This window comes from Vespa crabro, chromosome 10, assembly GCF_910589235.1.
Source record: "Vespa crabro chromosome 10, iyVesCrab1.2, whole genome shotgun sequence".
In the NCBI taxonomy this organism is placed as follows: domain Eukaryota; kingdom Metazoa; phylum Arthropoda; class Insecta; order Hymenoptera; family Vespidae; genus Vespa; species Vespa crabro.
The window spans coordinates 3614354-3633139 of record NC_060964.1 but is presented as its reverse complement, the minus strand read 5'-3'; the positions used below and the strand labels follow the sequence as shown (position 1 = coordinate 3633139).

The 18786-nt window shown below is 27.5% G+C and overlaps 1 protein-coding gene across 2 annotated transcripts in view; it reads left to right on the top strand.

Annotated features, from left to right (window-relative positions):
• Positions 1–6545, top strand: part of LOC124427349 (probable G-protein coupled receptor 158) — a 91378-nt gene extending 84833 nt beyond the window's left edge. The window contains exons 9-13 of one of the 2 annotated variants that reach the window (XM_046970180.1): positions 1110–1248; positions 2349–2454; positions 2840–3007; positions 5174–5414; positions 5666–6545. In XM_046970180.1, coding sequence (XP_046826136.1) covers positions 1110–1248; positions 2349–2454; positions 2840–3007; positions 5174–5414; positions 5666–6027 — 1016 coding nt within the window. In that variant the 3' untranslated portion in view covers positions 6028–6545. Of the gene's footprint in view, positions 1–1109; positions 1249–2348; positions 2455–2839; positions 3008–3684; positions 3967–5173; positions 5415–5665 lie in introns of those variants that run through there. The other variant, XM_046970181.1, reaches the window with a different exon arrangement.
• The last annotated feature ends 12241 nt before the right edge of the window (positions 6546–18786 follow it).

Sequence of the window (18786 nt, the reverse complement as noted above, 5' to 3'; positions counted from 1 at the left end):
GGAACGCGAAACTTGCGAGAGCTATCCGAATCGTTTCGTTTCGCGAGAGACAGAGAGAAAGATATATACATATATATATACATATATATATATATATATATATATATATATATATATATATAGAGAGAGAGAGAGAGAGAGAGAGAGAGAGAGTGTGTGTGTGTGTGCGTATGTGTGTGAAAAATAGAGCGATTAATTGCAGGAAAGGTACAAAAGTGAATTTATCGAGTGAACTTTTTCGTCAGTATAATCCAACACGACCAATTCGTTTGTAGCATAAAATTAAAATTCAAAACTCGAAAATTACAGAATCGAAATAAAAATATAATATCTATTAATTTAAACGTAAAAAAAAATACCATCAGTACGATTTCTCATTTTTTCGATTTTTCAAATATATATTTCTCATATATTGTATATCATTGTATATCGTATCGTAATTAATTATCGTAATTAATTATCGTATTGTAATTAATTTTCTGTTTCTTTCAAACTGAAAAAAAAAAAAAAAATAAAATAAAATAAAAAAAAAAGAGAGAAAAAATCGACAAGTTCGATTGATTTAATCTGATATTTTTAATGATAATTAAAAACCGTTTTTCATCAACTTCAATTTTTTATATTAATTTAAATCACGCCTAATAAACAGCATCAGATTTTAAAGGATGATAATTGTTCGATTACTAATTTAAATTCGATATAAAGAATATTATTATCGAAAAATTAGCTTCTATATTTGTCTTGTATAACAATAGAAAGAAAAAATGAACGAAATAACATAATTGCAGATTACGTTAATGAATCGAAATAATTTAAAATCAATTATATCATACTAAATTTCGACGAAACTACTAAGACCCATTTTGATACTAAAGTATCATTATTATTATTATTATTATTATTATTATTATTATTATTATTATTATTATTATTATTATTACTATTATTATTATTATTATTATTATTATTATTATTATTATTATTATTATTATTATTATTATTATTATTATTATTATTATTATTATTATTATTATTATTATTATACACATGCGTTGTTCCTATTTTAATCCTTTAATTTAATAACTCCTTTTTTTCTTTTCGCCTTTCAGTCGAGGTGATGTTCCTTATTTGGGGTATCAGACTGTGCATCGTCGTAAGAAAAACTCCGTCTGAATTTAATGAGAGTCGATTTATATCGATGGCCATTTACAACGAATTTTTGCTATCGGTCTTCCTCAATGTTTCAATGTGAGTTCACCTATTATACATTAATAATATTCACTAATTGATAACATTTTTATCATGAGAAACATAGAAATTCCATTGACGCTATACGAGAAAAGTAATTAAAAACTACCTTAATTGTTCATTTTTAACTATTCACGAGACAGTACTTAATTAATATTGTTCTCTATATTACGCATTACAGAAAGTCATGAGAAATTTTTAAATTAAAAAAGCATTTGTCGTTTAAACCGTTCCCAGTTCTATAGATATTTATTAAAAATACATTATTTTCATTAAATCAACGGGAATATATTTATAATAAATTCTATTAATATCGTATATACACTTATCGATATTTCTTAATTTGACGAAACGTTGTTAAAATATAATCGATAATAAAATTTTATGAATCAAGTTGATAGAAAAAATAAAGCTAAAACTATAATAAATCAAATTTCAATCTATTTATATAATAATTACATTCTATATGATATTTCATCTTTTATTAAAACAATATAAGATCTCACGTAATTACTCTAAACGTGTACACTTCTAAAGGGGAAAATATAAATTTAATGGACATTGACACATGAAAACGTTTAATAGAAGACAACTCGTTCAATTGAATTCTACTATTTTCACCAAAGTGCCGCTCGAAAATCTATCCAAGTAATTATCAATTTCGCTCGTAAATGTGACAAACTAGGTAAAGAATCTCGAACAATTATATCTGTTCGTTTAATCGAATCGACTTTTCTCCTACATTTAGTTCGATATTTCGCACAAATAAATCTTAGGAAATAATCGTTTTGTCGCCACATTTGATATATCTCCTTTAATCCATGATGGTTGTTTTCTTTTCACTCCGAAAATAACTTTCGAAACGAAATAAAATGTAAATGATTACTTAATTTCGTTTGAAAAATATTATCGCGAATTTTGTAGTTCCAGATAAGTTTTGGAATCTCTGTGAAATATGCGCACTTGAATTTTACTTTTTTTTACCCTTTTTCTTTTTTTTCTTTTTTCCCCTTTTTTTCTTCTTTCTTTCTTTTTCTTTAATGAAATTTTCAAGATAATTACTGCCATGCTTCATATCAATTTTTTTTTTTCCATTACAGGCTATTTCTCCAATCACCGGCCAATCCAGATTTATTATACATCATATTTTTCTGTCATACCCAACTAACAGTCACACTCTTGCTATGTCTTATATTTGGCAGCAAGGTAAGAAAGAAATAGTCCATGTGTCGAATGATTTGCCAAAAAAAAACTTTAACTTTCTAAACCTGTTAACCGGAAAGTCTAAAATGTCATAAAAATTTAACTTTTCTCGTTTTAAAAGAACAAATAAATCATTTTTTTCTTACTCTTACTAAAGAAGCATTATACTATTTATATATATTTTTTTTATATATTTATTATATATATATATACATATATATAATTTTTTTTAACTAAAACTTTATCTTTATCCGTAATATTTTATTTTAAATAAAAATAAATGAATTTATATCTACCAATAAAAAATCTCTCCGGCTAACATGTTTAATGATATACACATAATTCTGCTAATTGAAAGGAAAACGTTCATCGCTTTTACTTTACCAAGGCTTACGTGGTATTTCGCGGTTATGGCAAAGAGGATTCAGCCGGTAAACTTTCTGGTCCAGCGAGCAAGTTTTTGAGTAAAAGTAGTCGACCACAAGGTACCAGCAATCAGACAAATTCAATATCTCTCCAACAAGGTAATTTCACAGAGGAGAGCGACAGTACTACGGTAAGAAAATTTCAAGGACACTTAGTATTTTTTTCTATTTCATCTCGGATATTTAATCTTAATGATATTAATAAAAAGTTGGATTAGATAATCTAATGAAAGAGAGATGATCGTATTAAGAATTTAATGCCAGATACGGCCAGAGAGAAAGAGATAGATATAAACAGAAAATCTATTCGTATCGGCTAACTAAATCTTTTAAAACCTAAATCGCCAAAAAGTAAATTTGACGGTCATGTTAAAGAAACTCGATAATAATTATAATTAAATTTTCATTTGATATCTATAATGACAATGTAAAAGTTTTTTCAAGCTTCTTCTTGATTGGAAATTGGTCCAGTTAATATTAGATACCTATCTATCGAATAACTATATCTACTTCGTAAACAAACTAAATTAAATTAAATTAAAACTCAGAATTATTCGTAGAAAGTATTAACTACGGCTTACAAATATATAAATAATAAGTAACGGAAATACATCTTTGTGCTTGTATTTTAACAAAAAAAAAAAAAAAAATAAAAATCAAATAAAAATCAATCAAAAAATATATATCATATGATCACAGAAATATGTTATAATACCTATGAACACACTTTCTGATAATCCAAAAATTTATTTGATTAATTTTATGCTTTTCGGGGCTAATAATTGTTAATACTATTTAATTCATTCAGGTCCTACATATATAAACGTAGAAATGAATGGGAAGACAGATAGCGGAGTGGAGAATAGAACGAAAAGGAGAAAGATATGAGCGAAGCAAAACAAACACAAGATAAGCGTTAGAGGATGACATCATAAAGAAACAGAAAGTACAACAGTCGAAAATATTGTAGGCACTCGAGTACAGCGATCGTTGGAAACCTACAAAAGCTTTAATTTTATTATTTATCTGTATACTTTCATTTTTTTAAATTAAATCAACAATTACTTATGTTTGAATATATCCGATCTAATATATTATACATATATACGAATAAATTAGGATAATAATCCTAATTAAATTCTCATTTGATAATTAAAATAACAACGAAAGATTCTTCCCAAGGTTCTTCTTAATAAATACTACGAATTTGTTGAGTTTATATTAGGAAAAATTATTTATTCAATGATTCAATTTATCTCATTAAATTAAAATGAAATAAATCGTAAAAAAGATTCTTATAAATTTAATGTCGTCTTAAACGAATTAGATAATAGATTGTCCAATTATCATCGAGTAAATTTTTTAATCGTTCAAAAATATAATTTATTATATATATAATCTATAAATATTATATTAAATTTCGGAATACAATAATCATGGAAATAGTTCGTCACATAGATAATTTTTTTCTTTTAATTAATAATAATACATCATAATATTGTAAGTACTTTATTGACGTTTAGTTATATTTTTCTTTCGATACAAAAAGCATCGATGATACCGTGTTTTTACTTGTCGAATGAAAATAATCCGAACTTTTAGCGTATGATCTCTCTCTCTCTCTCTCTCTCTCTCTCTCTCTCTCTCTCTCTCGCTCGCTCTATCTCTATCTCTTTCATCGTAATTTGCTGTACAAAATAAACAGCAAATGACGATTTTTTTTAAATAAAGATACCTACATACATAGATGCACACATATTTTATTTATAAAGTTCGCTTAATCTCTTTGTCAGTTTTCAACATCTCTCTAACTGAAGTATAAATATTGTAATTCCCTTTTCCAATCATAGTACGAAAATTTCTCCTGTTCGTTTCACGTAACAAATTTTATTCCACTGAGACTTCAGAACTGAATCTACATACAAATCGTAATCTGAAAAAAAAAAAAAAAACAAATCAGTAACATTTCTTATTCGATTCTATATCATGTGATCTGTTATACATATATATATAAAGTTATATTTTGTCAAAAAGGAAGGAAATTCTATTCGTGAAATTCAACTAAAATGTATTCGAAGCAATTGTAAACTTTGATTATCTTTCTTTTCTTTCCAAGAAATTAGCTTAGTCATTTTCCATTCTCTCTCTCTCTCTCTCTCTCTCTCTCTCTCTCTCTCCCTCTCTCTCACACTCTCACTCTCACTCTCACTCTCACTCAAACACCTCTTTTTCTCTCCATATTTTAGTAAAAAATTACAAAAGAAGCGTAAGTATGCGGAATTCGCATTAAATTTCAGGAGGAATTTCGCCGTCTGATTGCTCAACTGGATGTTTTAAAGGAGAAGAACGTTTTATTGGGCAACCATTATCTAGTCAGTAAAATTGCAGCGATGCAAGAAGCAGCAAATCGTAGCGAGGCCCAAGTATCGACAATTCAAGCGATCTCTACGAGCATTAGACTAAATGATCTTAACGGTTCGCGAACTGTCGTGGAAAGTGAAGTTGGTATATCCTGTGAAAAGGATCACAAACTTGTAGGTAAGAGTAACATTAAAGTAGGTACTCGAATAGCTTAGTATGTACTTAGGAATATTTCGATATGGGAATAACTTCTTAGATGGGAAATATGTATAATAAGACAGTCTTTACTATATCAAGAGTAAATTCATTCCGTTTGATCAATTTCTTCATTCAAATTTTGAAAAAAATCAAAGTAAGATGTTAGAATGTTAAAATTGAGATAAATATTAAATGAAATAAATTATAAAGTAAACGTCGTTGTATAAAAGGTATTGGACTACACGAGAAAAAATGTCAGGCTTGTATCGAGAAGAATGGTCTTCGAAACAAGGACCAACATCGCAATAGTGATCCTAGTAGTAGCACCACGAGTATACGAAAAGGAGAACATTCAAATTTGAGAGAAACCGATAAAGAAGTTCGCGATGGTAAAAATGATGTTGGCGTCTCAACGTCCTCGAAACTAATCGGCACCAGTGAGGATATAGCCACGGAAACGAACCCCGAGCCGAACGGAAAAGAGAATGATGCAAAAGATAAGTCCAAGAGCAAATCCGGTCACGCCAGGACCCATGCCATTGTAATCAACCTCGACGATAAGAGCAGATTCTCAGAAGAGGTCACCGTCTAAAGGTTCATCAAGATAACCTTCAGACCCTTCTCCTTCCCTCTTTTCCTTCATGACGAATGAACAAATGAGATTTACCACCGCCATCTTTCTTTGTGATACATTTATTTCATCAGTACTTCGAAACATTTTTCTTTTTTTAAAGAATACTCACTGATGATAAAATGAATGGAAGACGGTTCAATATGTTGTCAGAGAATATTATTAATTATTTGAAATTCGACCAATTGCTCAATAACCATTGGTCATTGAATGGAATATGCATATGTTCACTTGTTTCTTTTTCTTTTCTTTTTTTATTTTTTGTATTTTTTTTTTTTATATTTTTGAGCGTATAACGTTCTTACGTGCTCTAAGCGAAAGAATTAAATAAGATTTGCCATAATTTACATATGTAAATACGTTTCGACACGCGCGTTCAAAGTCTTGCCGTAATTATAAACGAACGCATTGTATATATCAATATATAAATGTAATAATAATATGTTTAACGATCAAAAGTGAATAAAAGTGAAAGAAAATAGGACTAAAGTTTATTTCCTTCTACGTAAGGATTAATCGACGTTTTAAGGTTGGGAAAGAAATTTATTCAAAACGATTTGAAAAGAAAAAAAAAAGCGGACTCAAGTTTAATATATCGATTTATCCGTTCTGCCATATCATTATTTTGTAAATATTTTGTAAATAAAAAAAATATCATCGCAAGCTAAATAATTTCGTTTGTCTAAAGTTTGCACACATACATATCGATTACGTTGAAGATGGATGTATGTATATATATTCAAAAAAAAAATAACTCATGCTTCACGAGATCATGCAAAAATGAAATAAAGAACAAACAAGAATCTCAATAAATTAAATTCATTTGTCGAATTACCGCCGAACTTTTTCATTAATCTTTTAATTCATAACGATCTCGATTCGATCACTGATAATTTAATCAGCAAACATACACATACATAACTCGATTTTAAAGCTAAGCTTTTAAAAATATTCGATGAAGAGCAACAAAAGATCATCTTATGTATTGATCTTGGTCTACAATCGAAATGGCCTTCGCAATATTACGTCGAATTCATTAGCAAAGTTCTTTTTTTAAACATAATTATAAAGAATACACACGTATACAATGATAGAAAGAGATCGTAGAGCACATAAAAAGAGAGGAAATAAAATCAGAATTGGAATTTATCGCCCTACGAGAGCAGAAAAAGATATTGCTAATATCAACAACAACGCGTTCTACTAGAAAAAAAAAAAGAAAAATAATAAAATAAAATAGAATATAAAAGCGGAATATTCTTAAAGGGATCATTTCTTATCTCCACTATCGAAATTTTATCCTCCGTTGATGTACAATAGATGTACCTAAATGTCCTAAAACAAATATCGTAGAGATTAAGATAAAAAAAAAAAAATAAATAAAAAAATAAAAAAATAAAATAAAATAAAATAACAAGAAAAACAAAATTCGTAAGGCGCTCGTTTTGATCTAGAGATCATCAATTTTATGCACCTTAGAGAGCACAATCCACATCGAATTTTATCTCTCGAAGAGATATCGAAATCTTTGGACGATCGGGCTAATTCATGCAATTACGTTGAAGGGACGTCGTTGTAATACAATATATCGCTGTTGTTTGTTGTATATACATACATATATATATATATATATGTATATACAGTGAGTCTAGAAATATTTGGAAATTTTTTGAAATCGACAAACTTTTTTTCAAAATCGTACATTTTATAGAACTTATTTAAATAGTTATGAAATCGTCATTATTATATCGTAAAACTCATCATTTTACAATGATTATAAAGATCGTAATTCGCTGTAGGATTGGTGAAATTTTTTCTCATGTAATTTAGATACATAAGACAAACAAATCTATAAAATGCATATATTCGTTTTTTTTAAAAATACTCAATAATAAAGTTTACTTTATAAATGTTTGTTATTACAACAAAAAAAATTCATTTTATCTCTTAGAAATATTCAGTATACAACAATTATTAAATGTTATACAATTCAAAAATGTGTTCAAATGTTTCTATGGCTTACTGTATATAAATTTACTGGACAAATTCCTTTTCAGAGCATGCAATGAATGTCTTTCGGTATATGGTGTGTTCTACGTATCTATAATACGTAAATACATATGTTAAAAAATTAGAGATCTTACGACTGCGAAAGTACTTACAATATTGTTTCTGTTAAACAGAAAGAAAGGATAAAGAAAAGGAAAAAAAAAATAAATAAATAAATAAAATGAAACGAAAAACGAAAACAATTTTTCCGATTAATCTTGCTTTATGTTGACGCATGATTAATGAATACTCGTGAAATATATCATAAGAACAAAATAAAAAGTAATCATCGATCGACGAATGATAATTTTCTCTATCTTTTTTATCGTATCCCTTCTCTTATCCTGTTTCCTTTTAATGTCAATTCAATCAAATTCGGACCCAATGGAATATCTTGCCAAATGACAGAATATTAAATCCTGATAAGATATACGAGCTGACCTGCTGAGATCAATGAACCGAGAAATAACTAGAACGATGTACATATTTAACGAGACGTATCTGACAGATCCTAACACGAACATCTGGCTACAAGCGCACGCATATGTCACGCATATGTTCCATCAGAATTAATTACTAATTAATATAAGAGGATTTCAATAATCTAACTGACACTGCTTTCACTTGTTTCCCATGAGCTTATCGTAAACTGAATAAGCGATGATATCAATCAATATATTTTTTTCCGAAACCTTTTTATTGGTGTGAACATGTTTCAAATATGTTTCTTGTTATTATATAATATTTATATTTTTATGTATATATGAATATAACATATTATATAATATTTATTTATAGATAAGATAACAGATAATTTACCAATTTAATTAATTGCTGAAGTATCCATTAATCAACACTTTTTTGGCTATACTATGCATTGAAATCTATGAAAAGGAAAATGTTCGAATAAGTAATTGAAATGGAAAATATATTCAAAAGAACATGAAAGAATTATAAAAGCTCAATTCACGAAATCATATATTCATTCGAATTGTCGTTCTTTTACATTTTATGCGAATAACAAATGAAACCGTGATTTATATGGATTTAGATAGATATTTATATATCGATATTAATTTCATCGAGATACACAGAATATGCAACATAAACTTAAATTACAAATTATTAAATCTTTCTATCTTGTTTATAAAAGTAAAAGTTCTTATTACAAGACTACTTTGTAATTATAATAATAGATTCATTATAGATAGAAAAAAACAATGCCATATAAATTTACATTATTATCGAAAGCTTTATTTTACTCCCATGTCACGAAAAAAGTAAATAAATAAGTAAATAATTCCGAAAAGAAAAAACGAATAATAAACAGTTGCTTGTACAATTTTCAGCATACAACTTTATTTCAATGACGTTATACTCTATTTTCTGTGACTATTCTTCGGTGTTCCGCTTAAAAATACTCCTTCGAGAAAATGATCTTTATAAAACTACCCTCATATGAGGTTATGATGTATAGTGAAAAGTTACTATATGTCGTGGCTTGTATATTAGAACGGATACATAAAACTTTACGTAAAATTTTTACAACGCCTGAGAGATAAATGGTCTATGTATATGTGCAAATATATGCTATGGTATATGTGTGTGTGTATCTGTATGTATACGTACAAACATACACACATACATATATATACATATATATACATATGTAGACTGCCGTGACATTATAAGAATGCTAAAAAATGCAGGATAGATGATATAAAACAGAATCCGTATTGTCTTATAACAACGATTATTCGTCACCGTTCCATTTAAAAGCTACCCATAATACCATGCCGACAATTTTTAATCGTTAAGATAGCCCCGCTGTTCTCCCTAGAGATTTTTAACTCTTAAAACACAACTGCCATTGTTCTTGGGTTTTCTTGGAAAGTTTCAAATAAGCATGTTGAAAAGGAATACTCTAAAAGTATTCGCACGATACTTATCATCAAGAAATAAAACTTGCTGATCAGTGACATAGAAATTCGTGAATCGTGAATATCGGGTCAGTTCATTTGGTTACTGACTTTCGTCGTAAATCAAATTGAGGAGAGAAGAGACATTGCTTTCTTATCAAGCTCGAGATTATACGCTTGGGGATTTTACTACAATTTAAAAGATGAATCGTATTAATCTGACAATTTGTAATTACATTCAGATCCATTTAACGAATGTAAAAGAAATTGATCTATGAAATATTTACGCTGACAAAATCGTTGTCGCATGTATGACAGACACGTCGATATGACAAAAAAAAAAAAGAAAATATTAGGAAAAAATATTACTAATGCTACGCACTACTTTTATTCTATATCTATCATTATTTATTTTTTTGATAAAATAAAATGAATTTACTTAAGAATTTGTTTATAAAAATTGTTTATAACAAATTGTTAATTAATAATTAACAATACGCTGAAAAAATAGAAAAAATTCCGTCTTATAAAATGGTACTTGATTCAAGTTTTTACGACTTTTAGTTCCGAAGATATTTCCATGTAAATGAAACATGTTATTAACAATGTAGAAAAGTTTTTTTAACATAAGTGATTTGTTTATTAATTATGCATTAATTTATGTAATTTCAGTTGAGTAATCTGAATTTTTTGACAAAATAAAATGAATTTAGTTTTTAAGAATTTGTTTATAAAAATTATTTATAACAAATTGTTAATTAATTATTAACAATATGCTGAAAAAATAGCGAAAATTCTGCCCTTTAAAACAGTATTTGTTATAAATTTCTATGACTTTTAGTTCCGGAGATATTCCAATTTAAATAAAAGATGTTTACGTAGAGCCATTGACCTATATAATTTCATTCAAATTGTCTCGCTGACACACTGACCTACTTAAATTCCGAGAATATACGCGGCTCAGCTGGACAAGTTACTACTACTACTACTACTACTACTACTATTACTATTACTACGAGAACAGGTGATCTGTGAACGAATTATGAATGAAAATCTTTTGAAAGCGATATCTTCGAAACGAAAAGTCGTAGAAACTTGAATCAAATACCATTTTTAAGTATAATTTATGCTTTATTTATTTAAATAATGCAATAATATCGGTATTATGGAATCGATTTTGTTAATAAATTTTTTAATTAAATTTTTTCTTTTCTTTTATAATAAGAACATGACAATAATGAAATCGTTAAAATTTTTATTGCAACCATGTAAATTTTATTTTGTTTATTTAAAATAAAAAATAAAAAATCTTATTAATAATTAATAATATACGAAATTATATGATCGAAAAGACGAAAGATTTTCCTTTCGTAATAAATGTATAAGGTTTTCTTTCATAATAAGTTCGTAATAAGTTAGAAATTCTAATTGTACGAATATCTATATACTCGTACCATTAGAAAAATGATTTTTTAGCCATGAACTTCATTTTCCAGTGGATAGTAAATGCAATATGGCGAAGCGAAGTCATCCGTTAATAATACAGAGTATTCCAATATTATATCGCAGTATTCCAAGAAGGATATTTCAGAAACAAAATGTATCTACACTCATGAGCAATATTTGTTGCCTTTATCAATTAAATATTATTGAGTAGAAGATATGTGCCTCCTATTCAACTGATCGTGATAATACATTATTAAAGTAATATGATTTAAATTATAATTGAACATTTCAATGTGATTAAATCGTTTAAAAACGGTAGAAGAATATTCTAATTTTATTTCAATAGCTTATGTACTTCATTAAATTCAACAAAATAATTAATCATATCAAAAGTCTCTTGTTAATGAAGAATAAAATATAATGACACTTAAAATTAAAGAAGCTTAAATTAATAAAGGAACATTAATTATTTGTTTAATTATTTATACAATTCTTCTTATGAAAATTAAAAACAAATCTAAAAATAACAAATTCGAATAAATGTTTAACGTTAAATAAACGTATTACGTCGGTATCATTTATGACCGATAATTGTTTAAATATTTACCGAACTTCGACGTTATAAATTTCATTTATAATAATATCAAAATTTTTCTATATTTTCTATATTCTCTATATTCCTTCATTTTAGAAATTTATTATACCTATTATAAACTTAGAACATACTTATTAAAGCTTGAAATATTGTTTAAGATTTGCTATCATAATTAATATCGAATTATTCGAGTCTAACTATTTTCTACGGCCGATCCATCGTAGAAAATAGTTAGAAATCACGTCCTAGTAAGGCAATTCACGTAAAAGTAAATCCTAGAAAGTATATGCGAAAATCCAGGATGAGAGAAAGTTTCAGCTCGCATAAAACGTATTTTTCACCGACAACAGATTACCTCTCGCGATAATCAGCTTCGCGGAGAAATCGTAATTTTGTGTGTGAAATAAAAAAGGAGAGAGAGAGAGAGAGAGAGAGGAAATTGAAGAAAAAAATCAAATCATGTGAATCGATAAAAAATTAAAAAATTATATTGAATTATTCCAGTATTTAAATTAACTAATGTCTCATTTTAGTAAATTAACTCAAGTTAAAAGTAAACGATTGATATAAGTGATGAATATCAAATATATATGTGAAAAATAACTTTAACGAGTTTATAATTAATCAATTATATTCTATCATACCCATAAAAATAATTTCTCAATTTTTTAAAAATAATTTACCTATAAATTTTTTATATAACAACTTTTCGATTAAAATCAAACTCTTTTTACTTTTCATCGTTTTTATTGCAAAAATATATTTCCACTGTTTGCTATATCCTCCGAGTATAAAATTCAACGAACTCTTTTTACCTTACTTATCTTGAATGAAATGATGTATCAATAACTTATAGAATATATCCTCTATCAAAATTATTTATTATTTTTATTGAGATTACGTTTTATTGTAAATATGAATTCATGAAGGCATTACACCGTCCAAAAATTGACAATTTTAAAAGGACGAAAAACAAAATGATTGATATAAATAATAAGAAAATTTATATTTTAATTAGTTGCCAAATGAGACGTGCAAAAGTTCAAATGGAAAAATCTTTTTGATATTGAAAGAGAACTTTTTTTGAATTCTTAAAGAATTTTAAAGTTGTCCCGTCGATATGATAAAAATACATGCCTAAGATGAAATAAAAGTATAGATTGCTTTTAAAAAGTATTACTGTATCTTTTTACCGTAGAACACTTTTTCTCTTTCTTTAAGAAAAAATATTTTAAGATTCGAATCACAGTAATCGAAAGCAAAGTATACGTTTCATTAACATGAAAGTATTTTTACCCTTTCAAATAAGCAGAAAATAACGTGTATAAGAGAGAAAAAAAAGAATAAATAATAAATTTTTCACGTAAAAAATTCAATACGTCTCAATAGAAATTCGAAACAAAAGGAGCAAAGCTATGTACAAAAAAGAAATATTTTGAACGATAATAGATCTGTTATGTTAATAGAATCGAATTTAGAAATGCATCGAATCGATCGAAATATAATAAAAATAAAATACATTAATGTAGAGCTCGCAGCTCTTTGAATTTTCTCGTTTTCATTACCTAGTTATGCGAGCAAGTAATTATCCGAAGTACTTAATGAACAATAGAATACAGAAGGTATTATTTCTCTATATTCCTTCGTTTTAGAAATTTATTATACCTACTATAAACTTGGAACATACTTGTTAATAGCTTGGTATATTGTTTAAGGTTTACTATCATAATTAACGTCGAATAATTCGAATGTAAACTTTTCATATTAACGTATGTTTTAGGAAATGTATACACAGATAGGTATATGCATACGTTAGATACGAGACAATTTATGATAATTTTATGAATTTATATAACTAAGATATCGAACGTACGTGAAAATTTTTACAAGTATAACAAATAGAATTTAATTGATTCGAAAATAAGCATGCGGTAAAATTAAATTCAATGTTTATCTACAATGTTAAGCTAAAGTATTTTAATAAATTTTTACACGAGCCAAATAAAACAGAATTAAAGAAGAAAAAAAAAAAACTACAGAACGTATTATTCGTTAAAAAGATGGTATCTTCTTTAATAATTTGTTGGACAAAATTTTGTTTGAACAAAAATTTGTTTTCTTTTATTTTTTCTTTCTTTTTAATCGGATAAAACAATCAAAGGATAAAATAAATTTCTTTTTATGATACAGTTATGCATTTCTAATCAATACTTCGAATCAAAAAACACAAGTAAGAAGTATTCTAAAATTACGTTGAATAAAGAATGAAATAAATGAAAAATATTAAAATAGCCAATTGAAAATATACGAATAAGTTATTCCATTAGTCATAAAAATATGCGGAAAGATTGGAAACTTTTTTTTTTTCACTCGAAACAAAAAATGCTGGTGAGGGATGCACAATATTGCAAATTTTCGATACGATTTATCCGTACGTATTTGAATGGAAAATGCGAAGGACGAGGAAGTATCTGAAAACGGGATTCGGTCCGAAAGTAATGGCAATCTTAAGATAAAATGCAAACTACAGTCGATCAATCGTTAAGTTCAAATCGACATTCAGTTGGAGTTCCATTTACTTTCCTATACATTTACTATACCATCCACACCGACTATAGCACTATATATCTCAGACTACTAAAAGAAAATTAATATACTCAACGAAACGTTTCGTCCCGATAAATACGAACCTACGAAAACTGAATATCAAGGCGAATTTCTCGATATAAAAAGTGACAATCATATGCTAGTCACACTCAAAGATCGAATTTATAACCGTGAAATTAAGGAAAAATATCAATGGAATAAAGAAATTTCGTTCGTGTATCGATTGATAATAATAAAGAAAACTTTTTATTCGAGTTAGCATAATATTATAATAACGTGCACAATATCTTTTCCATCGAATTAACTTGATTTTCTTTGTAAGTAGAAGTTAAGTGGGTCTTCGACTAAAACACGACGCATATGGTGCCAAAGAGAATTAAGCCGCCATGGAGGATAACTCCCTTTGTTGAAGAAGTTTCCAACTTCTACACCAAACTTGGTATTTCTCTGCATTACCGCAATTCTCTCTCTCTCTCTCTCTCTCTCTCTCTCTCTTTCTCTCTCGCTCTCTCTATTTCTATCTCTACCCCTCTCTTACCTACCCTTTTCATCTTTACGTACTTCCACCAAATCATTTTACAGAATGCGGAGAGTGAACAATAGATTTTTCGGTTGGATCGTCCAATAAAAAGAGTCGATACGTGCTTTGCACAGATTTCAAGGGAGATAGATTCTATTCGATGTTATTGATTTTAAAGTAAGGACGAGTTAAGTATCCTCACCGTTCTCTTTTTCTTTCTCTCTTTTTCCCGAAGCATCTATGTTAGAAGTTAATCCTCTTCGTTGTCAATCTATCTATCATACTCTCTTTCTCTCGCTCTCTTGTGAAAGATAAAGTAGGCATACGTAAAAAATTTGTCTGCAATGTCATTTCCTTCGTTTTTCGATTCAGAAAGAATTCTTCTTCATTTAACTTACGCAAAAGAAATTTACCGTCTTCTTCAAGATGAATCTTCCTCGTTTGTTTTTTCGATGCACCAGATCGTCTGATTCAAATGGTAAATTTTTTTTTATTACAAATATTAACTCGACTAATTATAAAGGAATACGATCGTTTAACTTCTGCTATGATGTTTCTTATAACTTTGGAATAATAGAACGAATAAAAACATTCATAACTTCAAACAAGAGAAAATATGTATGAAAGAGAAAATGAATCATCACAAAATGTAAATTTGAATAATAACAAGATTGAATGTTTGTTATCATAAATAGTAATGAATTCGTAATATTGGTATTAATTAATCTCATTTTTCTACGAGAGTAATATCAATGTTTTCATAAGGAAAATATAATATCTAAATGATTCATGTATGAAAATAGTGATTAAAATCGCTAACATGAAGTAACTGATTATATTAAATTTTCTGTATTTTTATTGATTTGCAAATCAAAAAGCTTTTTAATAATTTCAAATTATCCTTTTAATTTTTCATAATCACATGAAGTATATACTGCATTTATTCGCTCTAAGAATGATGAAATATTGATAAATATATAATGTACATACTATACATAAGTAACGCTGATTTCACAATTAATATACATATGAATTGATACCTATAACGTATGAACAGTAATCAATTGCAAATTCAAAATATTAACCAATCGAGAGACTACCATTAACACAACATAAAGTGCAACGATGAAAATCGATTATCAATTGAAATCTATGATTATCTCTTTGCAAGATAATTCAAGTGGATGTTAGAAATAAATAAAGTGGAATCAAAGCGAAACGAATTTCAATTATTCGGCGATCAATTATTAATACTAATTTTATAAAACTGCAGAAATTTTGTAAAAAATCGACATACATGCTTTAATAATGATGTAAAGAAAAAATTGAAAGATAAAAATTCTTAAATAAAATGTCTACGCTCTTGCTAATCTTCGTGAAATTATGAAAACGTTTTTCTACGAAAGGAGTATTGTGAAAGGAGAAAGATGAAAACAATGAGAATACTCTGCGTATATATTTTTTCGAATGTACTGTCGGATTTAAGTCTAGCTTTCATCCGAATCCAGCTTTTATTTGAGAAATTTATGAAAAAACAACGAATATTCCAAAATCCCTTTACAAATCCGCAGAATGCTTGACGCGTAAGTAGAAAAGAATGAAATGCATTAACGAAAAGGAGGACGTATGTATTCTTATTTCTATCTCTTTTCTCTTCGCGGAACACGATACGTACTAGAAATAGATTATATAGAAAGTGGCTGTAAGCTTCTCAGGTTAATAATACAATTAAGTAATGAGTGTTGGGCGCATGACCATCACAGCCATTAATTCTATTAGGCAACTAATTACCTGTTAACTTTCGCCGGCAGGCATGAACAACGTAATACATCGATAGAGACAAGCGAGGAAAAGCCTCTATCTCTCCAACGGCTCGTCCATTAGAAGAATTTCCATTGATGTACGTGCAATCGATCCCGATAAATTTCTACATTTAAAAAAATTATTTCTCAGACAAACGCGATAAGTAACGTGTAAAGGAAAAGAACTAATTTTATTGTTTTAAGAATCAAAATAAAAATTTGTCAAATCGTCTAATCACATATAATATAATGGTAATGAAATAGTAGACGAATTGATTTATTTTGAATATATTTACATTATCCCGAAACAATACAATACAATACATAAGACAAATAAATCTACAAAATACATATATTTCTATTTTATAAAAAAAACTCTTTATAAAAAATTATAAACAATTTTCATTTGGTATTATTCATCGTTATAACAATACATTGAAAGTATTCCTTTTTAATTCTTCATATTGTTAAAAATAATTTTTCCACTATACATATAATATTCTTCTGACTGATTGTACATATATTAAAGTGTAGGAATATAAATACTATATATACGTAAATAAAATATAATAAATTACACAAAATTTATGATAAAGCACGATTTATATTGCACGTTGAGAAAACATTTAAATATTTATTGAACTTCTTGAAATATTAACTTCTCGCATATTATCATATTTATTCCGATAAATTTATACTTTCGCGATATAATATAACATATATTCGATATTTTTTGTAATTATTTTTTTAATGTAATGAATTTCCCCGTCACTTTTAATTTATTAAGTGATCTCGTAAATAACTTTTTGAATGTATATAATTTTCAAATAATCGCATATGAATACGAAACGATCATAGAAGTTGTCAATAATCTTGAATAAAATAAAAGATATTAAATACAATAAGAAAACGAATGAACACGTGAAACATTATAATTGCAAAAATTGCTCGAAACGATCTCGAAGTTGGCACGTTGCAATCTGCATATCTATATAACAAGCAAAAACAATTGTGATCACTACCAACACTGCCAAGTCGTAATAATGCTAATCACGAGCGAAATAATTGCAAAACGGTTCGCGATGTTGGGTATGAAAATGCGTGTACAAGATCAGCTTCTATGATAATCCTCGAGATTTACATAAAAGGTAGCTTTTACTGCAGCCAAGGAGAGCATGACGTCACCGAAACTTTAAATCTCATTGTAAGGAAAGTCGTTGTACGTACTTAATTACTTTCTCAGTAATAACCTAATTTCTTTTTTTATTTAATAAATTTATACTTGACCGAGTGAAAATATGTATTAAGTGTCACGAAACGAGTTTAATTAAACCTCAAAAAAAAAAAAAGAAAATAGAAAAAGACAAAGAATAAAGAGAATAAAAAAAAAAAAGCTAAAATGAAAATATTTGTTATTTCTACGAAAAATTGATTTACCAGTTTAATTATTTAACATTAACAACTAACATTATAACATTCCTAAATTTCTAATATGTGCTACTTTACATCACGTTCATAGAAATCTGAAGGTCGTTAAAGCACGTTTTTAACATATATCTAAATTGAAAATAAATCTACTGATTTATCGTTCAAACTTTTTAAATTTGACGCAAGTAAACAGTCACGCAAGACGTAAAAAGAATAATCCGAAAAGCTTCAAGACGGTATCAAAAACTTTGGCAAACGTGCGACGAAGGCTCCTATCTTTTAGGTGTCGATGCCCACTTTAGCCTGACAAGCGAATATTTATCGAACGTTATAAATTTAAGCTTTCAACTTACG